The sequence below is a fragment of the Aquarana catesbeiana genome, linkage group LG01 (assembly GCF_042186555.1).
Source record: "Aquarana catesbeiana isolate 2022-GZ linkage group LG01, ASM4218655v1, whole genome shotgun sequence".
Taxonomy (NCBI): domain Eukaryota; kingdom Metazoa; phylum Chordata; class Amphibia; order Anura; family Ranidae; genus Aquarana; species Aquarana catesbeiana.
The window spans coordinates 949,245,279-949,270,858 of NC_133324.1; the positions used below are offsets into that span (position 1 = coordinate 949,245,279).

Consider the following 25,580-nt stretch of genomic DNA (forward strand, 5'->3'; position numbering starts at 1 on the left):
CGCTCTGCACTTTTTTATTCTACGTCTATGTCCACTTGGATGGTGGGGCTTGAACTTGGACTCAGGGCGCAGGCGTCGTGTACAGCTGACTCAAGGTTTTCAGCTTCGGCTATTTTCGGCGGCTCCGTAGTTGTTCGTACTGCACAAAGCGCAGCGCCTGCGCAGTACAGGGGGGTCCTTATCCACCGGGGGAACTTTCTCGGCAAGACACCGGCATCTGAGACCTCGCAGTAATTTCATACTTTTTAGGGGGACCCCTTATTAAACTGAGGGGATGGGGCAAAATAGAAGGGGGCTGGCTGCTGCATTCCGAAACTCTGATTGCTTCTACAGTGCTGATGCTGAGGCTAAACAGCAGGGACACTCTCTGGGCATTTTGCTCTGGGGGGATTTGAACACCCCTGACCCACCCCTTTATTTACGCTGCTGGGGGGAGTAATAGTTCCCCATTGTTACAACTGGGAAATATAGTGCCCCATCATTAGTGTCAGTGGGAGAAATTGTGTCCCAACGTTGATGTCAGGAATAGTGTTCCATCATTGGTGTCAGTGGAAGGAACAGAGCCTCATCATTGGTGTCATTGGGAGAAATAGTGCCTCATCATTGGTGTCAGTGGCAGGAACTATGCCCCACTGTTGATGACAGTGAAGGGTAGGGATGAGCCGAACACCCCCCGGTTCGGTTCGCATCCAGAACACGAAAACGGACCAAAAGTTTGCGTTAACTTTCGAATACCGTTAAAGTCTATGGGACTCGAACGCGAGAAATCAAAAGTGTGAATTTTAAAGGCTAATATGCAAGTTATTGTCCTAAAAAGGGTTTGGGGACCGGGGTCCTGCCTGGGGTCCTGGTCCTATATCAATGCAAAAAAAAAAGTTTTAAAAAGGACTGTTTTTTCGGGAGCAGTGATTTTAATGATGCTATACCACTAAGGGAGGTGTATGCTGCGTGCGTGGGTGTTAGCGCGTACTGCCTGGGGCGATGCAGACCTTATCTGAACCTAAAACTTAACTTATATCACCGCCGGGCGATCAGGGGGCTAAACCTTTATTAGGTAATAAATGGTGGGTGCCCTGAAACTATAAAAAACAAACTAACTAACCAGCGTCACCCGTAACAGTTATACGGTGATCACTGGTGAAAGGGTTAACTAGGGGGCAATCAGGGGGTAAAACCTTTATTAGGTAGTATATGGGGGTTCCTGACGCTATAAAACGCTATATACTTACCTCCCTAACTAGCGTCACCTGTGACACTAATACAGCTATCAGAAAAATGATCGCTTACTGACACTGGCGACGGGGGGGGTGATCAAGGGGTTAAAACTTTATTAGGGGGGGTTAGGGGGGTATCCTAGACCTAAAGGGGGCTACTACTAACTGCCCTACCACTTATAACTGTCACAAACACAAACTGACACACAGACACCAATGCAATAATCAGAAAAAAAAAAAAACTGCTATTCTTGTCACTGTGACAGGGGGTACAGGGGGGTGATCAGGGGGTGATGGGGGGGGGGGGGTGAAAAGTGTGCCTGAGTGTTCTACTGTTAGTGTAGTGTTGGTGCAACTCACATCGATGTCTTCTCTCCTCGGCGCCAGAACGAAAAGACCGACTCGAGGAGAGATGACATCACTTCCTCTGCCGCTGTTTACATTACAGCAGCAGAGGAAGATTATCATTCATTGGGAGCGAGCGCGAGGGGGTGGCTACGAATAAGTGGCCTCCCCCTCAGCATTGATCTCTCCCCTAACGAAGCCGACTGCCTCGGGCACCAGGTACATGATTTTGCCTGCCCGTGCCATTCTGCCGCAGTATATCTGCGTTAGGCGGTCGGCAAGTCTATAGTATGCCTTTAAAGTGGCGCGTGTTTCCCGTGTTTAGAACAGTCTGACAGCAAAATGACATTTCTAAAGGAATAAAAGTCATCTAAAACTGCTTGCGGCTGTAATGTAATGTCGGGTCCCGGCAATATGGATGAAAATTATTGAGAAAAACAGCATAGGTAACCCCCCAGCCCATTACCAGGATTTTTGGGTCCTGTATGGATATTAAGGGGAACTCTGTACTCAAATTAAAAAAAGAAAAGGCGTGGGGCCCCCAGGCCCTATATACTCTGAACACCAGTATACAGGCGGTCCCAAGAAAGACAGGGACTGTAGGTTTGTTCTTAAGTTGAATCTGTTTGTAATTTGGAACAGGTACATTTTGTAAGTGTAGCTCCAGCCGAAAAAAATCTATTTTTAAGCTTTTTGGAAAACATAGGGAAGGGTTATCACCCCTGTAACATTTGTTTTGTTGTCTGTGCCCCTATTCAGAAGATTTCACGTCACTTTCTGTCCCAATGACAATTGGATTTTGAAAATTTGTGGTTTTTAGGGAAACAAGGATTGGTGATAAAGCATCAGTGGAGGAGACACCTCTTACAGGAGAGAATTTCCCTTCCTAGGGGTAGATTTCATCTGACTTCCTGTTGTCTCCTTCCGTTTGTAAGTAGGAGTCGTTTGTAAGTTGGATGTTTGAAAGTAGGGGCCTGCCCTATATACTCTGCAGAAATTTGAGACTTAGGTGTTGGTGGTACCAGAACACTGTAAGCCCTCACAGTTACTCTTGGTGGGTGCTGGAATGGGCCCTGCTGTAAAATATTATATCAAGAATTGTAATTACATGCCCCTGTTGAACAGGGTCAGAAAAATTGGGCCTTTGGTGGTGGTGTGGGGGTGTTGCCACAATACTGTAAGCCCTCACAGTTACTCTTGGTGGGCACAGGAACGGGCCCTGCTGTGAAATATTAGATCAAAAATTGTAATTACGTGTTCTCTTTAAGAACCGTCAGAATAGGAGAAATGTCACACAGCGGGAGCCTCCCTCCATGCCACCATGGATGCGGAGCGGCCCGGAGAAGAAGATGAAGAAGAGAAGAAGATGAAGAAGAGAAGAAGATGAAGAAGAGAAGAGTGGGAGCCTCCCTCCATGCCATGGATGCGGAGCGGCCCAAGGAGAAGAAGGGAAGAAGATGGCACGGAGGAGATTCTGGACGAGAACACCGGAGGAAGCACCAGAAGAGCCAGAAGAACCAGAAGAAGAAGAAGATGGGAGGAAGAAACCGAAGGAAGATAGAAGAAAGAAGAAGCATTTAAATAAAGGAATTGTCAAAAACTGTCTCTTGTCATTTTTAACATTTTTGACAGTTTTTTAGTGAAATGGTAGGGGTTCCCCCTTACCATTTCACACAGGGGGGGAGGGCAGGGATCTGGGGGTTCCCTTGTTAAAGGGGGCTTCCAGATTCCAATAAGCCCCGCAGACCCCCACAACCACCGGCCAGGGTTGTGGGGATGAGGCCCCTGTCCTCATCAACATGGGGACAAGGTGTTTTGGGGGGGCTACCCCAAAGCACCCTCCCAATGTTGAGGGCATGTGGCCTGGTACGGTTCAGGAGGGGGGGCGCTCTCTCATCCCTCCCTCTTTTCCTGCAGCCTGCCAGGTTGCGTGCTCGGATAAGGGTCTGGTATGGATTCTTGGGGGGACCCCACGCCGTTTTTTTTTTATTTTAGCGCGGGGTTCCCCTTAATATCCATACCAGACCTGAAGGGCCTGGTATGGAATTAGGGGACCCCCCACGTCATTTTTTTTTTTAAATTTTGGCCGGGGTTCCCCTTAATATCCATACCAGACCTGAGGGGCCTGGTATGAAATTTAGGGGGACCCCCCACGTCATTTTTTTTTTTTTTAATTTTGGTTCGCTGTTCCCCTGTGGGGAATTCCCATGCCGTTTTTATCAATGAACTTCTATGTGTATTGTTGGACCGGCAATGCATTAATAGCCGCGAATAGTTTTAAATGACTTTTTTTCCTTTGAAATGTAATTTTGCTGTTAGACTGTTCTAAACACGGGAAACATGCGCACCTTTACAGGCATACTATAGACACCCCCCCAGGTATGAAATTTAAAGAGATATTACACTTTTACTGTTTCACTTTAAGCATTATTAAAATCACTGCTCCCGAAAAAACTGCCGTTTTTAAAACTTTTTATGAATTGATACATGTCCCCTGGGGCAGGACCCAGGTCCCCAAACACATTTTTTTATGTCAATACCATGCATATAAGCCTTTTAGCACTTTTCATTTCTCCCATAGACTTTTAAAGGGTGTTCAGCGGCATTCGAATTTGCTGCGAACACCCCAAATTGTTCGCTGTTTGGCGAACTTGCGAACAGCCGATGCTCATCCCTACTCCAACCCCACTATACCTTCAGTTCTCTCAGAAACCTGCACTGAGAGGAATGAAAGTGTAGAATTAGGTGTGCCAAGTACTTACGGGCAATCTGCTATCGCTACACCAACATCCGATTGTAGCAGGCAAATTTACCTACCCCAGTTGCTAAACCGGTGAAAGAAATTCGGTCCCAGCCATCCACATGCCCAGCGGCTGAATGCTAGCTTGGCTAAATTGCTAGCACTCCAACTGCTGCATCTAGCTGCACAGGATACAGTACTGAATATACTGCAGCTAACTGAATAAACTTGCCTGCCTGTAGTATATTAGGAACAGAACAACAGGAATGGTCTGCAGTGAGTTCTAGCTGCACAGGATACAGTACTGAATATACTGCAGCTAACTGAATGAACTGCCTGCCTGTAGTATATTAGGAAGAGAACAACAGGAACGGTCTGCAGTGAGATCTAGCTAAACTGGATACAGTACTGAATATACTGCAGCTAACTGAATGAACTGCCTGCCTGTAGTATATTAGGAACAGAACAACAAGGACGGTCTGCAGCGAGATCTAGCTGCACAGGATACAGTACTGAATATACTGCAGCTAACTGAATGAACTGCCTGCCTATAGTATATTAGGAAGAGAACAGGAACGGTCTGCAGCGAGATCTAGCTGCACAGGATACAGTACTGAATATACTGCAGCTAACTGAATGAACTTGCCTGCCTGTAGTATATTAGGAACAGAACAACAGGAACGGTCTGCGAGATCTAGCTAAACTGGATACAGTACTGAATATACTGCAACTAACTGAATGAACTGTCTGCCAATAGTATATTAGGAAGAGAACAACAGGAACGGTCTGCAGCAAGATCTAGCTGCACAGGATACAGTACTGAATATACTGCAGCTAACTGAATGAACTTGCCTGCTTGTAGTATATTAGGAAGAGAACAACAGGAACGGTCTGCAGCAAGATCTAGCTAAACTGGATACAAATATATATATATACACATACACTAAATATACTGGAGCTAACTGAATCAACTGTCTGCTCAATCTATCTCAATCTATCTAAATGAAATGAAATTACACTCTCTTCCTCTCTCTCTCTCTCTGAACGCCGGAACACACTACACACTGCCGACGTGCAGGTGGCCTTATATAGTGTGGGGCGTGTACTTATTCCCCTGAGCCATAATTGGCCAAAGGCACCCTGCCTTTGGCCAATTATGGCTCTGTTTGCTTACGGCGCTGTGATTGGCCAAAGCATGCAGGTCATAGTGCATGCTTGGCCAATCACCAGCCAGCAAACCACTGCGATGACGCAGTGCTTTATGGGTCGTGACGCGTTGCTTGAATTTGCCGTGAACGGCCCATAATGTTCGATCCTTGTCACAGCCGATGTTCGAGTCGAACTCATGTTGGACTCGAACTCGAAGCTCATCTCTAGTGAGGGGGAATAATGCCTCAAGGGCCGGATAAAAGCATGCAAAGGGCCGCATTTGGAGACCACTGCTCTAGATAACTAGAGCTAGGTAACCTCCTGGATGCTGCTAGAAGGACTGAGCTAAAGAGTTTTGACATAGTAAAGAGTGTCCTCATATCATTGCATTGTGCAACTGGAGTATCCCACAGCTCCCTTCATCCCTATCCAAGTTTAACCAGCAATAAATCTACAACAGACAAACCCCTAGACTGCTTAGTGAGCCACAGAGTGCCTGTTGCTGTGTACCTAGCTGCCACTGCCATAACTGGGGAAAGAACCAGGGACACAAATCAGCGGCCCTTTCAGGGGTGAACGCTACAATAATGGAGTCCAAAAGTTCTAATAAATATACTGTAGTAGTTTTCAATACTCCGCCAATAGCATACTCATAATTAGTCTTCAGAGATAGGGTCCTACCCAAAGGTTGTGCCACAGCTCTAAGGTAGTACTCTGTGGCGAACTAAGACAGTATCCTGGAAAGCACCACAAGCAAAGCCCAGTGGCTGAAGGTCACATTAGCCACATCAGTGGAGGACACACCAATCTGGATAGCTGCATAAAGAGACAAGCTCATGCAGTGTATAGATGAAGTCTTGATCGAAGCAAAAAAATATCTTGAAAAACAAAAACTATGGCTAATCTACCCCACTGCACACAGAAGTTCTGGCATTTAAAGCTCAAGTATCTGAAATTTAATTGGCTGGGGCTGGTGCTTCAGTTACAATATTGACAGAAGACAAGGTCCCATGTAAAACAAGGGTCTATGATGCAAAAGGCTCCACAGGTACACAGGAACTAGAATAATGACTAACATAAGGTTCTTAGTGTCTGCACTTGTTGCTTTAGAAACATTTTAGGTCATGTCAAGTTCACTTTAGGGTTAGTGGTCCTTTTAGAAAAGCAAATAAAAGCATTACATTGAAAAAAAAAAAAAAAAAACTGCACTGCTTTGTACTTGTACCTTTTGGGGTGTATCTCGGGTTGAGGATGGCCGGGAGTACAAAACGCACAGCTCCATCTGCCTCCACTGGCAACTCCCGCACATAATTTAAGGTGACCTCGGCCTCTTGGCCAGGAGGGAGATTCCCGACACTGCAGCTAAAGATGTCTGCCGAGCTCTCATCTTCCTCCAGAAGGAACGCTTGTTCACCTCGGCTGATGGCTTCATAATAGGTTTTGTGAGCCTGGAGAAGAGTAGGAATAGCAGTAAACCTGTCACTTTTGTGTAATTTCAACACTTTTACAGCAATTTAGCTCTGTGAATATGATGTACACAGTTTCTATATATATATATATATATATATATATATATATATATATATATATATATATATATATATATATATATATATATATATATATATATATATATATATATACACACACACACACAGTGGGGACGGAAAGTATTCAGACCCCCTTAAATTTTTCACTCTGTTATATTGCAGCCATTTGCTAAAATCATTTAAGTTCATTTTTTTTCCTCATTAATGTACACACAGCACCCCATATTGACAGAAAAACACAGAATTGTTGACATTTTTGCAGATTTATTAAAAAAGAAAAACTGAAATATCACATGGTCCTAAGTATTCAGACCCTTTGCTCAGTATTTAGTAGAAGGACCCTTTTGATCTAATACAGCCATGAGTCTTTTTGGGAAAGATGCAACAAGTTTTTCACACCTGGATTTGGGGATCCTCTGCCATTCCTCCTTGCAGATCCTCTCCAGTTCTGTCAGGTTGGAAAACGTTGGTGGACAGCCATTTTTAGGTCTCTACAGAGATGCTCAATTGGGTTTAAGTCAGGGCTCTGGCTGGGCCATTCAAGAACAGTCACAGAGTTGTTGTGAAGCCACTCCTTCAATATTTTAGCTGTGTGCTTAGGGTCATTGTCTTGTTGGAAGGTAAACCTTCGGCCCAGTCTGAGGTCCTGTGAAATCTGGAGAAGGTTTTCATCCAGGATATCCCTGTACTTAGCCGCATTCATCTTTCCCTCGATTGCAACCAGTCATCCTGTCCTTGCAGCTGAAAAATACCCCCACAGCATGATGCTGCCACCACCATGCTTCACTGTTGGGACTGTATTGGACAGGTGATGAGCAGTGTCTGGTTTTCTCCACACATACCGCTTAGAATTAAGGCCAAAAAGTTCTATCTTGGTCTCATCAGACCAAAGAATCTTATTTCTAACCCATCTTGGAGTCCTTCAGGTGTTTTTTTGCAAACTCCATGCGGGCTTTCATGTGTCTTGCACTGAGGAGAGGCTTCCGTCGGGCCACTCCACCACTCAGGGCTTTATGGCAGAGGGCTGCAGTGATGGTTGACCTTCTACAACTTTCTCCCATCTCCCGACTGCATCTCTGGAGCTCAGCCACAGTGATCTTTGGGTTCTTCTTTACCTCTCTCACCAAGGCTCTTTTCCCCCGATAACTCAGTTTGGCCGGACCGCCAGCTCAAGGAAGGGTTCTGGTCGTCCCAAATGTCTTCCATTTAAGGATTATGGAGGCCACTGTGCTCTTAGGAACCTTAAGTGCAGCAGAAATTTTTTTGTAACCTTGGCCAGTTCTGTGCCTTGCCACAATTCTGTCTCTGAGCTCTTCAGGCAGTTCCTTTGACCTTATGATTCTCATTTGCTCTGACATGCACTGTGAGCTGTAAGGTCTTATATAGACAGGTGTGTGGCTTTCCCAATCGGTATAATCAAACACAGCTGGACTCAAATGAAGGTGTAGAACCATCTTAAGGATGATCAGAAGAAATGGACAGCACCTGAGTTAAATATATGAGTGTCACAGCAAAGGGTCTGAATACTTAGGACTTAGGCATACTTTTAGCAAATGGCTGCAATATAACAAAGAGTGAAAAATTTAAGGGGGTCTGAATACTTTCCGTCCCCACTATATATATTGTACTGATCCAGCTATGGTGTCTTATAGTGTACTGTACGGCAATATTTGCATTACCAAATTGCAGCTAACTCTACGACTTGTGTCTAGCTTTTCTGTTGATTCGCCTGACTGAGGCTGGGTTCACACTGGTGCGACACGACAGCCGTCCTACTTTGGATCCGACTTTGCCCTGCGACATGAAGCCGGCATGTGTCCGACTTTCAATGAACGGGGATCCGACTTGGATCCCCGCCAATGCCGGCACTGTGTTTGGTATGAATCTTTAGGGGGGAACTCCGCGCCAAATTTTAAATAAAAAACCGGCATGGGTTCCCCCTCCAGAGGCATACCAGGCCCTTGGGTCTGGTATGGACCTTGAGGGGAACCCCCTACGCCGAAAAAACGGCGTGGGGGGGGGGGGGGGGGGGGGGTGTCGCCCCCAATCCATACCAGACCCTTATCCGAGCACGCAGCCCGGCCGGACAGGAATGGGGGTGGGGACGAGCGAGCGCCCCCCCCCCCTCCTGAACCGTACCAGGCCGCATGCCCTCAACATGGGGGGTTGTTGCCTTGGGGGAGGGGGGCGCGCTGCGGCCCCCCCACCCCAAAGCACCTTGTCCCCATGTTGATGAGGACAAGGGCCTCTTCCCGACAACCCTGGCCGTTGGTTGTCGGGGTCTGCGGGCGGGGGGCTTATCGGAATCCGGGAGCCCCCTTTAATAAGGGAGCCCCCAGATCCCGGCCCCCCACCCTATGTGAATGAGTATGGGGTACAGCGTACCCCTACCCATTCACCTAGGAAAAAAGTGTCAATTTGAAAAAAAACACTACACAGATTTTTAAAGCATTTTATTAGACAGCTCCGGGGGTCTTCTTCCGACTTCGGGGGTCTCTCCGGTTCTTCTCCACGCTCTCCGGATCTTCTGCCGGGCTCCTCCGCTCTCTTCTGCTCTTTTGCCGCTCTTTTGCTAAAGCGGAGGAGCCTGGTCTTCAATCTTCTGCCTTCTGCCCTCTTCTCCTGATGTTGACACGACGCTCTCTGGGGCTAGAATGCTCTCTGTGCGCTCTGCTCTGACTTATATAGGCGGTGACCCCGCCCCCTTATGCCGTCACAGTCCCTGGGCATGCTGGGACTGTGACGGCATAAGGGGGCGTGGTCATCGGGTTATGACCACGCCCCCTAAAACGTCACAGTCCCAGCATGCCCAGGGACTGTGACGGCATAAGGGGGCGGGGTCACCGCCTATATAAGTCAGAGCAGAGCGCACAGAGAGCATTCTAGCCCCAGAGAGCGTCGTGTCAACATCAGGAGAAGAGGGCAGAAGGCAGAAGGCAGAAGATTGAAGACCAGGCTCCTCCGCTTTAGCAAAAGAGCGGCAAAAGAGCAGAAGAGAGCGGAGGAGCCCGGCAGAAGATCCGGAGAGCGTGGAGAAGAACCGGAGAGACCCCCGAAGTCGGAAGAAGACCCCCGGAGCTGTCTAATAAAATGCTTTAAAAATCTGTGTAGTGTTTTTTTTTTAAATTGACACTTTTTTCCTAGGTTAATGGGTAGGGGTACGCTGTACCCCATACTCATTCACATAGGGTGGGGGGCCGGGATCTGGGGGCTCCCTTATTAAAGGGGGCTCCCGGATTCCGATAAGCCCCCCGCCCGCAGACCCCGACAACCAACGGCCAGGGTTGTCGGGAAGAGGCCCTTGTCCTCATCAACATGGGGACAAGGTGCTTTGGGGTGGGGGGGCCGCAGCGCGCCCCCCTCCCCCAAGGCAACAACCCCCCATGTTGAGGGCATGCGGCCTGGTACGGTTCAGGAGGGGGGGGGGCGCTCGCTCGTCCCCACCCCCATTCCTGTCCGGCCGGGCTGCGTGCTCGGATAAGGGTCTGGTATGGATTGGGGGGACCCCCCACGCCGCTTTTTCGGCGTAGGGGGTTCCCCTCAAGTTCCATACCAGACCCAAGGGCCTGGTATGCTCTTGGAGGGGGAACCCATGCCGGATTTTTATCTAAAATTTGGCGCGGAGTTCCCCCTCAAGATGATCTGAGCACAAGTCGCGTGCCGAAGTCGGATCATGCGAGACGGCAATCCGACTTTGATCCGACTTCAATGATAGTCAATAGGCTGAAGTAGGATCAAAGTCGGACCAAAGTAGTACAGGGAGCATTTCTAAAGTCGGAACGACTTGTGTCGGACCAGTTAGGACGGCTCCCATAGGGAAACATTAAATTTCACACGTCATGCGACATGAGCTCCCAATGTCGGAGCGTTTGTCGGACCAGTGTGAACCCAGCCTGACTGAAGATCACAAAACCTGATATACAAGATCTGTAGATACTTCAGCCAAACTGGTGACCACACATTCTATATCTCATCTACAAAGCAACATGGACAAATGTTAAGAGTACATTACTATTCAATCATCAAATAAATGGCAGAGCCCTTTGTGGGCAGTTTACAGCCTTGGCCATAGAATTATGGGGCTCCACAAGGTCTCAGTCATCAACGTGAAAAGCAAAAGGTGACCAAATGATTGTACTACATGCCTAAGAATGTATACTTATAATCCAGTTTAAAGAAAAGTCTAATGGGGCGTACACATGGTCGGACTTTTGGGCTACAAAATTCCAACGGACGCCGACGGACCAAATCCAGCGGATCTGATCGTGTGTGGGCTTCCCCGGACTTTCAGCGGACTTTTCCAGTCGCAAATCTGACGGACTTTAGATTTGGAACTTGCTTCAAATCTTTACGTCGTAACTCCGCCGGACCCAGAAATCCGCTCGTCTGTATGCTAGTCCGACGGACAAAAACACACGCTAGGGCAACTATTGGCTACTGGCTATGAACTTCCTTATTTTAGTCCGGTGTACGTCATCACGTACGAATCCGTCGGACTTTTGTGTGATCGAATGTAGGCAAGTCCGTTCATTAGAAAGTCCGCTGCAAGTCCACCAAAAGTCCGTCGAAAGTTTGGCGGACGGGCTGTCGGACTTTTATAGCCGAAAAGTCCGACCGTGTGTGTGCCCCATAAGAGTGTACAATCATCTCATGTGAAAATATAATGCGATTCTCTTGTTCGTCTTGTAATCCTCATTACCTTCTTCTTCTCCTGGAGGTCAGCTACAATCTTCTTCCCCTCTATTGTGGCCTCAAAGCTGTAGACAGCAGAGTCTTCATCCATGGGGAAGACAAAGACCGCTTCCACCGCCTTCTTCTCCTTGTTCTTATACTTGAGAGTTGCTGATACATCCGCCACAAAGCCTTTCACCTGGACGTCAACCCAGATCCCCTGTAGAGGGACTAGACACACACACACACACACACACACACAGGAGAATAAGAAAATTATATCTGGTGTCCAGTAACTTGAGCTGTATTTCCAGTGAACACTTAGGAGATGAATACTCTTTAAAAGTACCGTCCAATCAAGCTAGGGACCAGGAACACAAATAACAAATTACCAATTAGGAGATAAGGGATTTTCAACTCTGTGCTTAATTTGGCTCAGGGGTCTCCAACGTTTTCAAGTTTGAGGACCACGTTTTGGATGTTACAAAAGTTTACTGGCCAAAAAAAAAAAATCTTAAAAATCTTAAAAGGAGTTCCCTTTACATCCAGGAGTGCCCATCAGAGTATCTCCTTACATCCAGGAGTGCCCATCAAAATCTATGCTTACATCCAAGAATGTCAATCAGACTCACCCTATACATCCAGGAGAGCCCATCAGGAGGACTGGGGGAGGATTATGGCTTGCTGGCAGTCTCCATATTATGATACACAGACCGGTGCTTCCAACACCAGCCAGCTAGATTATTTTCATAGACACTTGTTGCGGGCCTGATAAAATCTTGTAGTATTTAGTAAGCTGTTCTCTCAGCCTTTTGATTGGCCAAAGAACAAGCAGCAGCACACAGAGTCATCGCTCTCACCTTCTGATAGGTGCTTATTGCCCGCCCATGTGTACTGCAGCCAGGCCACATTGACTTAGCATGATGGCCCTAAGAGCTACTGGTCTGAGATGACCGACAGCGATCAGCTAACACACTCCCTGGTAGCAACAGCACTGCCATGATGGTATACTCAGGGTGTGATGTACCACATCTGAGTTGAACTCCAACTGCCCATCAAGAATTGAATATTGTGTGACACAATGATGTCTGTGTTGTCGGCTTCTACACTAAGATGGTCTTGCAGTCACCATAACAGGTGGAATATATTATATCCAAAGGTTTATTTTCTTCTTTCTACGCTACTGAAATAAACCAAAGCACATAACACAAGCTAGAGCAAGAGGTAAAGGGTCACATTAAAGAAAAGTAGGGTAGCAACAGTAGGCAAAAACAGGTATGAGTGTCAGAATATAAAGAAAATAGCGGTAACTCTGCAACATAACTCTAGCAACAACTTAAAAAAACAATTCCAGCTATGGCAATTTTTACATAGTTACATTGTTAAAGCTTGGACCAATGTAATTATGCATATATCATATCTGTGAGTTTCCTCTAGAGTCTGGAAACCCCTGTATTAGGCACCGCTGCTACAAAGATCTCCAATAGCTTCCATGTCCCTGCTGCATTGTGAACACAGGAGGTCGTCCACATGGCATGAGCGAAATTTAGAGAATTCTTTGCATCCTCTCAGGGAATGCATACGATTCTCTAATTGGATGGAGAGCATGACTTCAATACCCTGCCTTTCCACCTTGTGCATTCATTGAGAAAATGCAAAGCAATCTCTAAATGGTGCCAGTGCCCAGTGGCCAACCTCCTGTGCTCAGAATGCAGCAGGGCAGCTGCAAGGGACCCTAAAGTTAGTGGAAATCACTGTAGTATCGGTCTCTACTACAGTGATTTCCAGCTTCCAAGCGGATCCTTATACTGCAATATGCCATTGCTTGTACACTCACCTGGCTGGCGTGAAGCCACGATGATGAGGCCACAACATGGAGGGAATGGCGGCATTATTGAAGGTTGTCTGAAAGGAAATGAAAGATATAAGTGTCAGATTCTATGGCTGCAGCCCATGTAACAGAATACAGACTACCCCCAGGATTCTCCTCCCTCCTTTCCCACTTATTGAGGACTATTAGAAACATGCATTCAGCATGCATTCAGCTATGTACTGTATGCGCCCTCCTTTCTTCCTGTATATGTGCTCTGTCTAAGAGGAGCATGAGGCAGGGGCATTTGTACAGGGGTCGCCATTGTGACCTGGTCCCATGACTCCAGGGGACCCGTACCCCCCCCCCCTGTATGCCTGGATAGGAGGGCAGCACTATGTAGAGGAACCAATCCCTCCATGTAGCTGCTAAATGCCTACTTCTCCTCCTCTCCCTCCCGTAGACATTCAGCAGCTGCAGGAGGGAAATGGAGGGCATTGGTTCCACTCACTACATGCAGCTTCTGCCGCTTAGCTAAAAAAGAAAACAACAAAAAATTGACAGTTACTTACCGATAACTGTTTTTCTAGGATATCTTCCAGGACAGCACACCTGAGAGATGAGAGGCTCCTCCCTTCAGGAAACACAATCAATCGACAGCTGTTTTAAGTCCCCACCCTTCCCCTTGATCCTCAGTTTGTAGAGAAGTAACTCCTGAACCTGGTTCACAAGGGAAATCATTCCTCATAGGTACTCACCTTCTAGTGTTCTACCATTTTCCCTCCTCCAACGGGCGGGAAGTAGGCCTGCCGTCCTGGAAGATATCCTAGAAAAACAGTTATCGGTAAGTAACTGTCAATTTTCTCTAGTCATCTTCCAGGACGGCACACCTGAGAGGATAATCAAGTACCTCAGGCCTACCTTAGGGTGGGACCACTGCAAGACCCTCTTGGCGAACCTTGGTTCTGCAGTGAGTTTTACCTCCACTCCATATGCTTGATGAAGGTATTATAGCTGGATCATGCAGCTGGTCTGCATGTCTACTCCACCGATGTCCCTGCCTTCTCTGCTTCGGATGCAGGACCTAGGTGGAGTGGGCTCTTAAAGATGGAATCAGAAAACATGTTAAACTTGTAGGTTATCAATGTTGCCTGTCTCACACATCTAACAACCCTGGCCTATTGTGCCTGTAGGTGCTACTTAGAACCCTTAAAGGTTAATCAGAGACCTGTGTTGTAAGACAAGGACACTAATTGATCACTAAGAGGGCCTGTCTAACACTACCCTGTTCAGGGAATTAAAACTGCAAAAAAAGGTGGGCCCCTAACAGACAACCTTTTTTGTTCATTTTTATCTTTACATCAGCCAAGACTAAAGGGTAGCCTACTTAAGGGTAATAGATTAACCGAGGCTTGATCCCTGGGTTTAAGGCATGCCCACTCTGTGGCTTTACTTACGCCAAAGTGCCTACTTCAGGAAAATAAAGTTCATAGCAGGAGTATAACACTTATACTGCTACATCTAGTTCTGCTAGAAGGGTGAGATGAAGGCCATGCACCGAGCCGTAACCTATTCGGTGGGGTGGACATCTTTATACTTCATCTTCAGGTCATAATACTCCTCTGAACAGAACCTCCCAAGTTCTTACTAAGCAGGGTGATTCTTTATCGCCTTCCTCCAGTGTCCTATAACCCTACTGGGCTTCAACCCTAGGAAATGGTTCCAGCATTCCTGAATGTATGGGGCTGAGGCTTTCTGACATGTGACGTCTGCCGCCAGAACTCCAGGCCCCTCCACGGAAAAGAGGGCTGAAATACAAAAGGTGATACATGCATTATTAATATCACAAATTAAAAAAAGATCATAGATTGTGGACCCAGCACAATAGATTTAGACAAAAAGGACACAAGCATAGACAATAATGTGTATCTGAGTGTGGCTAGCTAAACCAACATATCAAATATGGGAGAGACCCAAATCTGAACTTCAGTGTAGACAAACAGTCCTCACAGTCTGGTTTTCTGATGTGCAGCCAATCTGTAAAAACATTAAGACACACGCAAACCCTCAGTCTTGGTTCACACTGGGACGACTTGTCAGGCGACCTAGTCACCTAACAAGTAGCGTCCTGTTCTGTGCAATGGAGCCGTTCTAAATCGGCGCGATGCAAGTCGCTCCGGCTTAGAAAAAAGGTTCCTGTACGACTTTGGGGGCAACTTGCATTGACTTCCATACAGAAGTAGTTTCGCAAGTCGCCGCTGAGTCGTGTCCTGGGTCGCCTGAGGCAGTCGCGCTGTAAGTCGTGCTGCCTTAGTGTGAACCGACCCTAAATGCTGCGTGTTTCTGAAGTGCAGCTAGCTAGGTCATAACTGATAGAGAATATATATATATATATATATATATATATATATATATATATATATATATATATATATATATATATATATATATATATATATATATATATATACACACACATATACACATATAGGACGGGAGTCCTGTTTACGGTGGAGTTTTACTGATGTACAGCAAAACAGGGCAATAAATATAAGACAGAAAGACCCAAACTTCTATGTTGCGTATTTCTGATGAACCACCAAATACAGTTATAAGATCAATATGGTACTGGCTAGCTAAACCAACATAACAAGACAATATCTTTTCTGTTATGCAGTTCTGTAGTGCAGCCACATAGAACCAACATGGAAAGAACCCAAGCAACCTGCAGCATTGTGTTTTTCCGAAGTGCAGTAAGGTAAGGGAATCTGAAACAGAAAGCACCAACAAGCTTCAATGTTGAGTATTTCTGCTGTGCAGCCACATAAAAACAGACAGCCTTCCTAGCTGCGATCTTTCTGGTGTATTGCAAAGTAAGGCAATAAACTCCATGATGTCTATTCTTGTGTGTAGCCAAACCTCAACCAGAAGGGAAACTTAGGGCTCCCACACCTGTGCGACCCAACCTGCAACCGCAAAAACGCAAGAGAAAAGTCATACACTATGGCTTCCAATGGGAACCAATTGTGTCTGTGCAACTCCAGGTCGCGGCGCCACCAAGCAGACCCTGCTTTCTGGATCCACAGACCTCAAGATTACACAGGTCGCAGGTAACTTGCAATTTTCAGGTTGAACAAGCGAGGGGTCCCCAATGCTGTATCTCCCTGGAGGCGTGCAGCCAACAACCCCCTGCTGTGTATCCTTAAGAAGCAGCAAGGTAGAACAATAAGAAACAGAAAAGACACCCCTCACTGCTGTGCCTTTCTGATATGCAGCCGATAAGGCAGTAAATATAGAACATACAGGACACAAACAATCTTCAATCTTTGTGTATGTCTGATGTGTAGTAATATACCAATACTGAGCAGATACGCCACCATCCTCAATGTGTCTCCCTGCTGAGGCAGTAAAAACAAATCAGAAAAGGACAAGCAACCCCACTGCTGTGTCCCCTCTGATATGCAGCCAATAAGGCAGTAAATGTAAGACATAAAGGGACAGAGAACCTTCAATCTTGTATATATCTGATATGCAACAATATAACAATCTGAATAGAGATAGCACATCCATATTGAAGGGATTTGGCATGCGACTCAACATGTAAAATCGCATGCCTAAAATCGGCAACCTTTGCCGTTAATAGCACTGTCAGCCTGACGCCACTTTGCGGGGCTGCACCTCTTACCAAAAGGCAGTACCAGTACTACCCCTGGCACAGGTTCAATTTGTATTTCCCCACAATTCAGGACCATCAATCTTCACTACTGCCTTTCTAATAAGCAACCAATAAGGCAGTAATACAGGACACAAAAAACCCCAGACAGAACTCAATTTTGAGTATGTCTGATGTGCAGCAATATAACAAATATGAGCAGAGATGTCATAAAACTCAATGATGTGCATTTCCGCCATGCGTCACAAGACCAGAAAGTACAGACCACCTTCCCTGTTGTATTTTTCTGATCTGTAGCCAAATAAGGCAGTACCTTTAGGATATAACAGACAACAACAAAGCTTCAGTGCAGTGCATTTATGATGTACAGCACTATACCCCTTATGAGCAGAGATGTCACAAATCTCAATGTGTATTTCTGCTGTGCCACAAAATATCCCAGCAAGGACAAACCTTCACTACTGAGGTCTACTGGTGAATCCCTTTATGCAATAACCAAACAGAGCAATTTGATCCCTAGGCATAGCCTGGGCTGTAGATACTAACACTTCACCCCCCAGTGAAGGAACAAATTCTAAAAATGGCTAGACACCTTACTATAGTAGCTGTTGTCCTACCTTACCTCCGTAGACTGAGCAAATGCTGGTCAGCTCACACACAGGTGGGGCTGATCAGAAACTAAAGTCTCAATGAGCCCCGCCCTAGAGACCAATTTAGGACAGCCTCTAGAAAAGGTGATCACCAATTTAGCCTGGAGGAAAATAGCCACCTGCAGGCCTTAAACAAGCAATCATGTATCTATCTAGCTCTTGCATAGGTTTGCACAGAAAATCCTTAATTAAAGGATATAGGAAGCGATTTATGGTAAATCGCCTTTAGATCTGTCACTGAGTTGACTGCAGCCCAAACCAACAAAAAGGTTTTTCTTACCTCCTGCACTTCAATATAACCACAATGTAAAGGTGGAGTGGGAGGTTGGGGCTTATGACTTCAGATTCCTAGCAGCTGGGCTAATAGGGCCATATACCTAGTGCACCTGCTGACCAGGAGAACTTACTCCTGAATCCTTCAACCATTGCACAATCCATAAATTGTTCAGTGGTATACCTGGCCTGTAAGGAACTCTTTGTATCTACCAGGTCCTCCCCCCCCTTCGCTCTATTCATCCCTACTAATGTCCCACAACCGGACATGTAGGGAGAGTGTAGGAAACCTACTGTTGTGATAACCACAGTGTCTCTGCTGTAAGAGGGAGCTGTGGCTGGTGGTATTAGCAGTAGCTTCTGGGCTATTTTGTTATGCAGACCCCAGGTCCTGCACTGCACCACTTAGTAAATACAGGGGGAAGGGGAAGAAATGCCTTACCTACCTCTTTCCCATCTGAGGTGGTTTAGGCACACTCGCTCCTCTGCACCACTTGTCCACCATACAGCATCTCTGATGTAAGAGGGAGCTGTAGCTGGTGTTTTTAGCAGAAGCTTCTGGGCTATTTGAATCTAGACCCCAGGGGAGATTATCTCAAATGCCCAGAAACCATCAGGCTGGGATTGGGGATTTTGCAGCTAAATTCCCAAGGTTAAGGAAAGTACTCACCGTTGTAGTCTTCCCCTCTTTCCACAGCCACCGGGCTTGCTTTTCCATCCTTATGGTCCACACGCAAGGAGGATAGCCGCCAAAGTGCCCCCCCCCCCAACTACTGTCCCCATAGGGAGCTGCAAGGTTAGGCTGTGTCCTGCCAGTCAGTATATACACCTGGGGGGGGGGGCAATGCCGTACGTTCCTCATTCCATTCTGGAGGTGGTTTAGGCAGACATCCACCGTAGTGAACTGGTGCCTCCTCGAAAGGAGGATGTGGGCGCCTGCTCCTGCTGACTCTCAGCCTTCCCTCCTGGGTAAGAACGCGGGTCGTTCAAGCGGCGCCCTCCCCAGCAGCCCACGCGGGCTACCAGGGGCCCAGGAGTCGGGGGCCCTGGAAAGAACTGACAGCCAGCACCCCTGTCTGAACGGACGCCCGGACAGGTAAGGGGGGAGACAGGAAAAAGGCCCCTGAAGTTCTGGGGACACCACTGTACCCAGGGGCCTTCAGCTCTCAGGGGGGCTCTTCCAGTTTCTGCTGCCCCCCCTGAGGAAAGGATAGGGGAACCCCCCAGGAAGGATAAATATATCCGGCCAGACCCAGAGGCCCATCAGGTACTAACCAGGCCCGACCCTGCTTTGCCTCCGAGATCCTACGAGATCGGGCAGGCGGCGCCCTCTTTCACTTTCAGGGTGATGTGGCCGTAGGCCTTCCCCAGGCATTTGGTCCGGCTCCCAGGGGGGGACCACCAGCGCCAGGCTTCGGGTCATTTGAAAAAAACAAACGGTTTCGCTGTGTAGGGAGAAACACAATCAAAAACTGAGGATCAAGGGGAAGGGTGGGGACTTAAAACAGCTGTCGATTGATTGTGTTTCCTGAAGGGAGGAGCCTCTCATCTCTCAGGTGTGCCGTCCTGGAAGATGACTAGAGAAATAAAAAACTACCAGGGTCACAAAAGTGGGACTTGTGGCTGGGCTCTAAAGCTGGGGGCCTAACTACTCTAGAAAATCTCTGAAGTTAAAGAAGAAGGGGGACTTTACCCTGGGTCCAGTCTGGAGAGTCCATCTTAGAAATGTCTGCTGAGTCAGGAGGAAGGCATTCAATTACCTAAGGACTTGTGAATGCAGACCTGAGAGCAGGACCTGGGTGACTGTGCTGCTGTTGATCCCCTGGTGCATTATAACTAATGCTTGCCTGGTTTATGTTGATCCAGTGCTGTCCATTCCCTAAAATATGGTTGAGGGGATTGTACTGAGAAGTAGCTACAGAGTGAAGAGTGTCCTGGGCTGGCATTACTGTTCACTGTTCTGGAGCAGTGGTTCTCAACCTCAGTCCTCAAGTACCCCCAACAGGCCATGTTTGCAGGTTTTCCTTTATCTTGCACAGGTGCTTTAAATCAGAGTCAATGACTTGGTATTTTGGATAGCTATTTTATCTAAGAGAAATTACCAAAACATGGCCTGTTGGGGGTACTTGAGGGATGAGGTTGAGAACCACTGTTCTGGAGTATCCCACAGCTCCCTGCCCTATCCAAGTTAACCAGCTATAAGTGCAGAAAAAGGCAACCCCTAGACTGTTTATTGACCCAAAGGAGTGAATACTGCTGTGTACCGAGCTGCCACTGCACTATGTGACAGGGAGGAACCTGGGGCAAATCAGCAGCCCTTATGGGGGTAGCACTATATCGATGTAATGCTACCCCTGAAAGGGCACATATTTTAACTGGTTCTTTCCCAAACTGTACAGAGGCCACCAGTCCACCCAAGGAGCCGTCCATGAACTCTAGAATTAATAAACAGTCTAGGGGTTGTCTTTTTTGTACTTTATTGCTTGTAGAACTTTACCAGGAGATGGGTTGGGCCATGGGATACTCCAAGAACGATTAACAAACAGCGGTTAGAGGACAAACGTCTGTATAAGTGAATTTGGATACTGAACGGTCGGTTCCCTTACAGCTGAAGATCATGGGGCAAGACTCTCTGGCATCTGGTTACCTTGCTCTTGTGCACAGCTGCTGGTACCCAGTGCATTTTTCAAAACACTGTACAGCAGTGATGGGAGTAAGTCACACATGTGCAAGTCACAAGCAAGTCTCAAGTCTTAACCTTCAAGTCACAAGCAAGTCCCAAGTTACTGTGGCGAAAAGCAAGCAAGTCAAGTCGAGTCCCTGCTAGAAGTCAAGTAAGTCAAGTCAAGTCATTTATTTTGGTCAAGTCACAAATTAAGTCAAAATACTGATCTACCCCGAAGCCGGGACTTGGAGGGAGCTTTCTTTTGTGGGGGGGGGAGGCTTTTGCCTAGGCCAAGACACAGCACTGGTGGTGCCAAGTCATTGCAAGTCAAATAGCCCAAGTCAAGTCGCAAGTCATTAGTGACAAGTCAAAGCCAAGTCAAGTAATTTATTTAATTTTGTCAAGCAAGTCGCAAGTCCTCAAACAGGTGACTCGAGTCTGACTTCAGTCAAGTCATGTGACTCGAGTCCCCCACCTCTGCTGTACAGTCACAGGGATCAATTTAGGGTCTTTACTCAGTTCCCAGGACTGCTGTGCACCCTTCAGCCTCCTCTGGACACAATCCAGTGAGTGAAACAGTCCTTCTCTAGACCACATCTCTCTAAAGAAATCCTGCAGTCAGATGCAGGCTTCCTCCAGGTCACAGCACTGCATCTCCTGAGACATCATAGAACAGTAACCCAATTCTTAGGCTGCCTGAGGGGCAACTGCCCTCCTCAGTGTGGCAACTCTCCTTGCTAGGGAAAGACAATATCTCCAGGGCTCTAGACTTTTTTCCAGTTTCCGAACCACCACCCCAGGGATTGGCTAGGCCCTGATCAATATTCTTTGAGTTCTCCCTCCCTAAGCTTTAGAAGCTTCTTTCAAGAGGCAGGGGGGAAGCAATCAAACTCTGAGCCTGTAAAACCCTGAACAGAGCAGGCCAAACATGCCCTGCTCCCTTGATTACAGAAGGAACCAAAATTAAATTTATCTTGCTGCCTGTGGGCAGGGTCACTGCACCCTGCACGTGGGGGTACCTGTTCACGTGGAGTGGGCTCATCAATGCCCGGGACCAGGCGGGGACCTCATTCATGTGAGAATCAAACATGATGGCGGTTCTTCGGCTTAGAGATGAGGCGCACACTGTGTGCAGCAGTTAGTTACATAGAGACCTTCTGTAGAGTACTGTCCCATGATACTACACACACTTCTCTACTGTATATTACATTTAGGAGGGGCACCCCTGAGCCTGGGCTCTCTCCACCAGTCCAGCGTAGATCCATCATCTCACTCCTAGTGACAGAATGGGATCCCACCATGCGCCTAGCGCAGACCTCATGTGTTAACTCCTGCTCACCTGTATCATATGGCCAGGTACACAGGTCTCCATATAGTGTGCTTGCTCCTGTTAGATTTAGGAAACCAAATGCTAGGGATGGATTCAGATTACCAACTCCCTCGATACCGGAGGACCTGTCACCTACACCAGGTACCACGGTTCAAGACTGGCTGCAACGTACCTTGCACTATTTCTGGTTATTCATAGCAAACGACATGACTCCTCCTGCTACTAGGGATGAGCCCGATGTTTGAGTTGAACGTAAGTTCGACTCGAACATCGCCTGTTCGCCGAATAGCGAACAATTTGGGGTGTTTGCGGCAAATTCGAAAGCCGCGGAACACCCTTTAAAAGTCTATGGGAGAAATCAAAAGTGCTAATTTTAAAGGCTTATATGCTTGGTATTGTCATAAAAAGTGTTTAGAGACCTGGGTCCTGCCCCAGGGGACATGTATCAATGCAAAAAAAGTTTTAAAAAGCAGTGATTTAAACAATGTTTAAAGTGAAACAATAAAAGCGAAATATTCCTTTAAATTTTGTACCTGAGGGGTGTCTATAGTATGCCTGTAAAGTGGCGCCTTTTTCCCGTGTTTAGAACAGTCCCTGCACAAAATGACATTTCTAAAGAAAAAGTCGTTTAAAAGTAATAGCGGCTATAATGAATTGTCGGTCCCGGCAATACAGATAAAAGTCATTGAAAAAAATGGCATGGGATCCCCCCAGTCCATTACCAGGCCCTTTGGGTCTGGTATGAATATTAAGGGGAACACCGAACCAAAATTAAGAAAAAAAAATTGCGTGGGGGTCCCCCAAAATTCCATTCCAGGCCCTTCAGGTCTGGTATGGATTTTAAGGGGAACCCAATTTTTTTTTTTAAAGGGCATAGGGGTCCCCCTCAAAATCCATACCAGACCCTTCAGGTCCAGAGGTGCGGTAAACTTACAATGTAACCATTTGCCGACCCGCCACAGTACATATACGGCGACAGGACTGCAGCGACAGTATTGTATTGTTGTATTGTAGTATTGTATTGTTTTAAGTGTTTTCTGGTTTTGAAAGGACACTGACTCGTTCTTTATACCCGGGGGGGGGGGTATACCTACCTGCTACTCTTGCTAAGTAAACATTCCTTAGTTGCTTTGCTTCATACCTCACATGTGCTTTACTGAGACTTTTACACGCCAGCAACCTTCATGCACCCCTTTAAATGACTTTAGAGCAGGCTTAAAACAGTTAATACAACTTCACTGAAAATCTTGCAGAGTCCAACCAGAACATTACTGTGGGATATTCCCTATCTAACTCAACTAGGCTGCCCAGGTATACCTCAACAAGGTCAATCATGATATCCTCCAAGACTTGATAGTTCTCCGGACTCCCAGTGTCCCCTGATGGACTGCTGGGCACAGCAGTCCCCCCTTAGTTCAATCACAGCATCTTCTTGAGTGGAACGAGGGTGAGCCAGCAAGCCTCAAAACTGGCCTTCCTCCTCCTATATATATATATATATATATATATATATATATATATATATATATATATATATATATATATATATATATATATATATATATATATATATATATATATATATATATATAAAACAGGGCAGACAGGCAGGGTCCAAAAAGTGCAGAACAATAACCCTTCCCCAGTCTGGGCCAGTCAACTCCTTAACTAATACACTGCAGGCAACCAGCCTACAAGCCTAACTAGGAGGGTGCTACATACAGTGCTTTGCAAAAGTATTCACCCCCTCGGCTTTTTACCTATTTTGTTACATTACAGGCTTTAGTTCAATATTTTTTTCATCGGAATTATATGTGATAGATCAAACCACAATAGTCTAAGTTGGTGAAGTAAAATTAGAAAAATATATACATAAAACTATTTTTCAGAAATAAAAAAATGATTGGCATGTGCGTATGTATTTACCCCCTTTGTTATGAAGCCCATTAAAAAGCTCTGGTGCAACCAATTACCTTCAGAAGTCACATAATTAATGAAATGATGTCCACCTGTGTGCAATCCAAGTGTCACATGATCTGTCATTACATATACACACCTTTTTGAAAGGCCCCACAAACCAAACACTGCCATGAAGACCAAGGAACTCTCCAAACAAGTAAGGGACAATGTTGTCGAGAAGTACAAGTCTGGGTTAGGTTATAAAAAAATATCAAAAAATCTTTGATGATCCCTAGGAGCACCATCAAATCTATCATAACCAAATGGAAAGAACATGGCACAACAGCAAACCTGCCAAGAGACGGCCGCACACCAAAAATTAACGGACTGGGCAAGGAGGGCATTAATCAGAGAGGCAGCACAGAGACCTAAGGTAACCCTGGAGGAGCTGCAGAGTTCCACAGCAGAGACTGGAGTATCTGTACATAGGATGACAATAAGCCGTACGCTCCATAGAGTTGGGCTTTATGGCAGAGTGGCCAGAAGAAAGCCATTACTTTCAGCAAAAAACAAAATGGCATGTTTTGAGTTTGCGAAAAGGCATGTGGGAGACTCCCAAAATGTATGGAGGAAGGTGCTCTGGTCTGATGAGACTACAATTGAACTTTTTGGCCATCAAAGAAAAAGCTATGTCTGGTGCAAACCCAACACTTCACATCACCCAAAGAACACCATCCCCCCAGTAAAACATGGTGGTGGCAGCATCATGCTGTGGGGATGTTTTTCAGAAGCCGGGACTGGGAAACTGGTCAGAGTTGAGGGAAAGGTGGATGGTGTTAAATACAGAGATATTCTTTAGCAAAACCTCTACCACTCTATGTGTGATTTGAGGCTAGGACGGAGGTTCACCTTCCAGCAGGACAATGACCCCAAACACACTGCTAAAGCAACACTTGAGTGGTTTAAGGGGAAACATGTAAATGTGTTTGAATGGCCTAGTCTAAGCCCAGACCTCAATCCAATAGAAAATCTGTGGTCAGACTTAAAGATTGCTGTTTACCAGCGCAAACCATCCAACTTGAAGGAGCTGGAGCAGTTTTGCAAGGAGGAGTGGGCAAAAATCCCAGTGGGGGTGAATACTTTTGCAAGGCACTGTACATCCAGCACTCTTGATTGGACACATCTCTCCCCCAGATTTCATACTTGGATTTATTGCTATAATAAAGGGGTATTGTTTGCTTTTATTGCTCACTCTCTGTGGGCACAATGGTCTCCACACTGATCTGTTCTGTTGTAGCTTTTTGTTAAAGTATGAAAACAAACTGACTGAAGCCAAGATGGCTCATGCTTTTTTCTGCAGAAAATGATTTCTCAGTGCTGGCACCGCTCTCCATCTGTGCAATCACATGGTTCACACTCATTCATTCAAACTAGGTGCGGTGCAATTGCTTGTGGAGGTTATTTGGAGTAGGTGCGGGCAAAGTGCACTGAAAAAAGTACTGCATGCAGTACATTTGTAGTCCTTTTGTATCCAAGCCGAGGTTTCCAAAGCAAGCAAAGTCCTTGTATTAGGAGAGGTATGGACTCCAGAGAGAGAGAGATATCATTTTG

The 25,580-nt window shown here is 46.4% G+C and overlaps 1 protein-coding gene across 3 annotated transcripts in view; it reads right to left on the reverse strand.

Annotated features, from left to right (window-relative positions):
• Positions 1-25,580, reverse strand: part of LOC141121656 (von Willebrand factor A domain-containing protein 5A-like) — a 132,268-nt gene that overhangs the window by 72,642 nt on the left and 34,046 nt on the right. For all 3 annotated transcript variants that reach the window (XM_073611355.1, XM_073611346.1, XM_073611339.1), the window contains exons 2-4: positions 13,507-13,574; positions 11,698-11,900; positions 6,674-6,896 (exon numbers count right to left, since the gene is read on the reverse strand). In XM_073611355.1, the coding sequence (XP_073467456.1) occupies positions 6,674-6,896; positions 11,698-11,900; positions 13,507-13,561 (481 nt within the window). In that variant the 5' untranslated portion in view covers positions 13,562-13,574. The remainder of the gene's footprint in view (positions 1-6,673; positions 6,897-11,697; positions 11,901-13,506; positions 13,575-25,580) is intronic.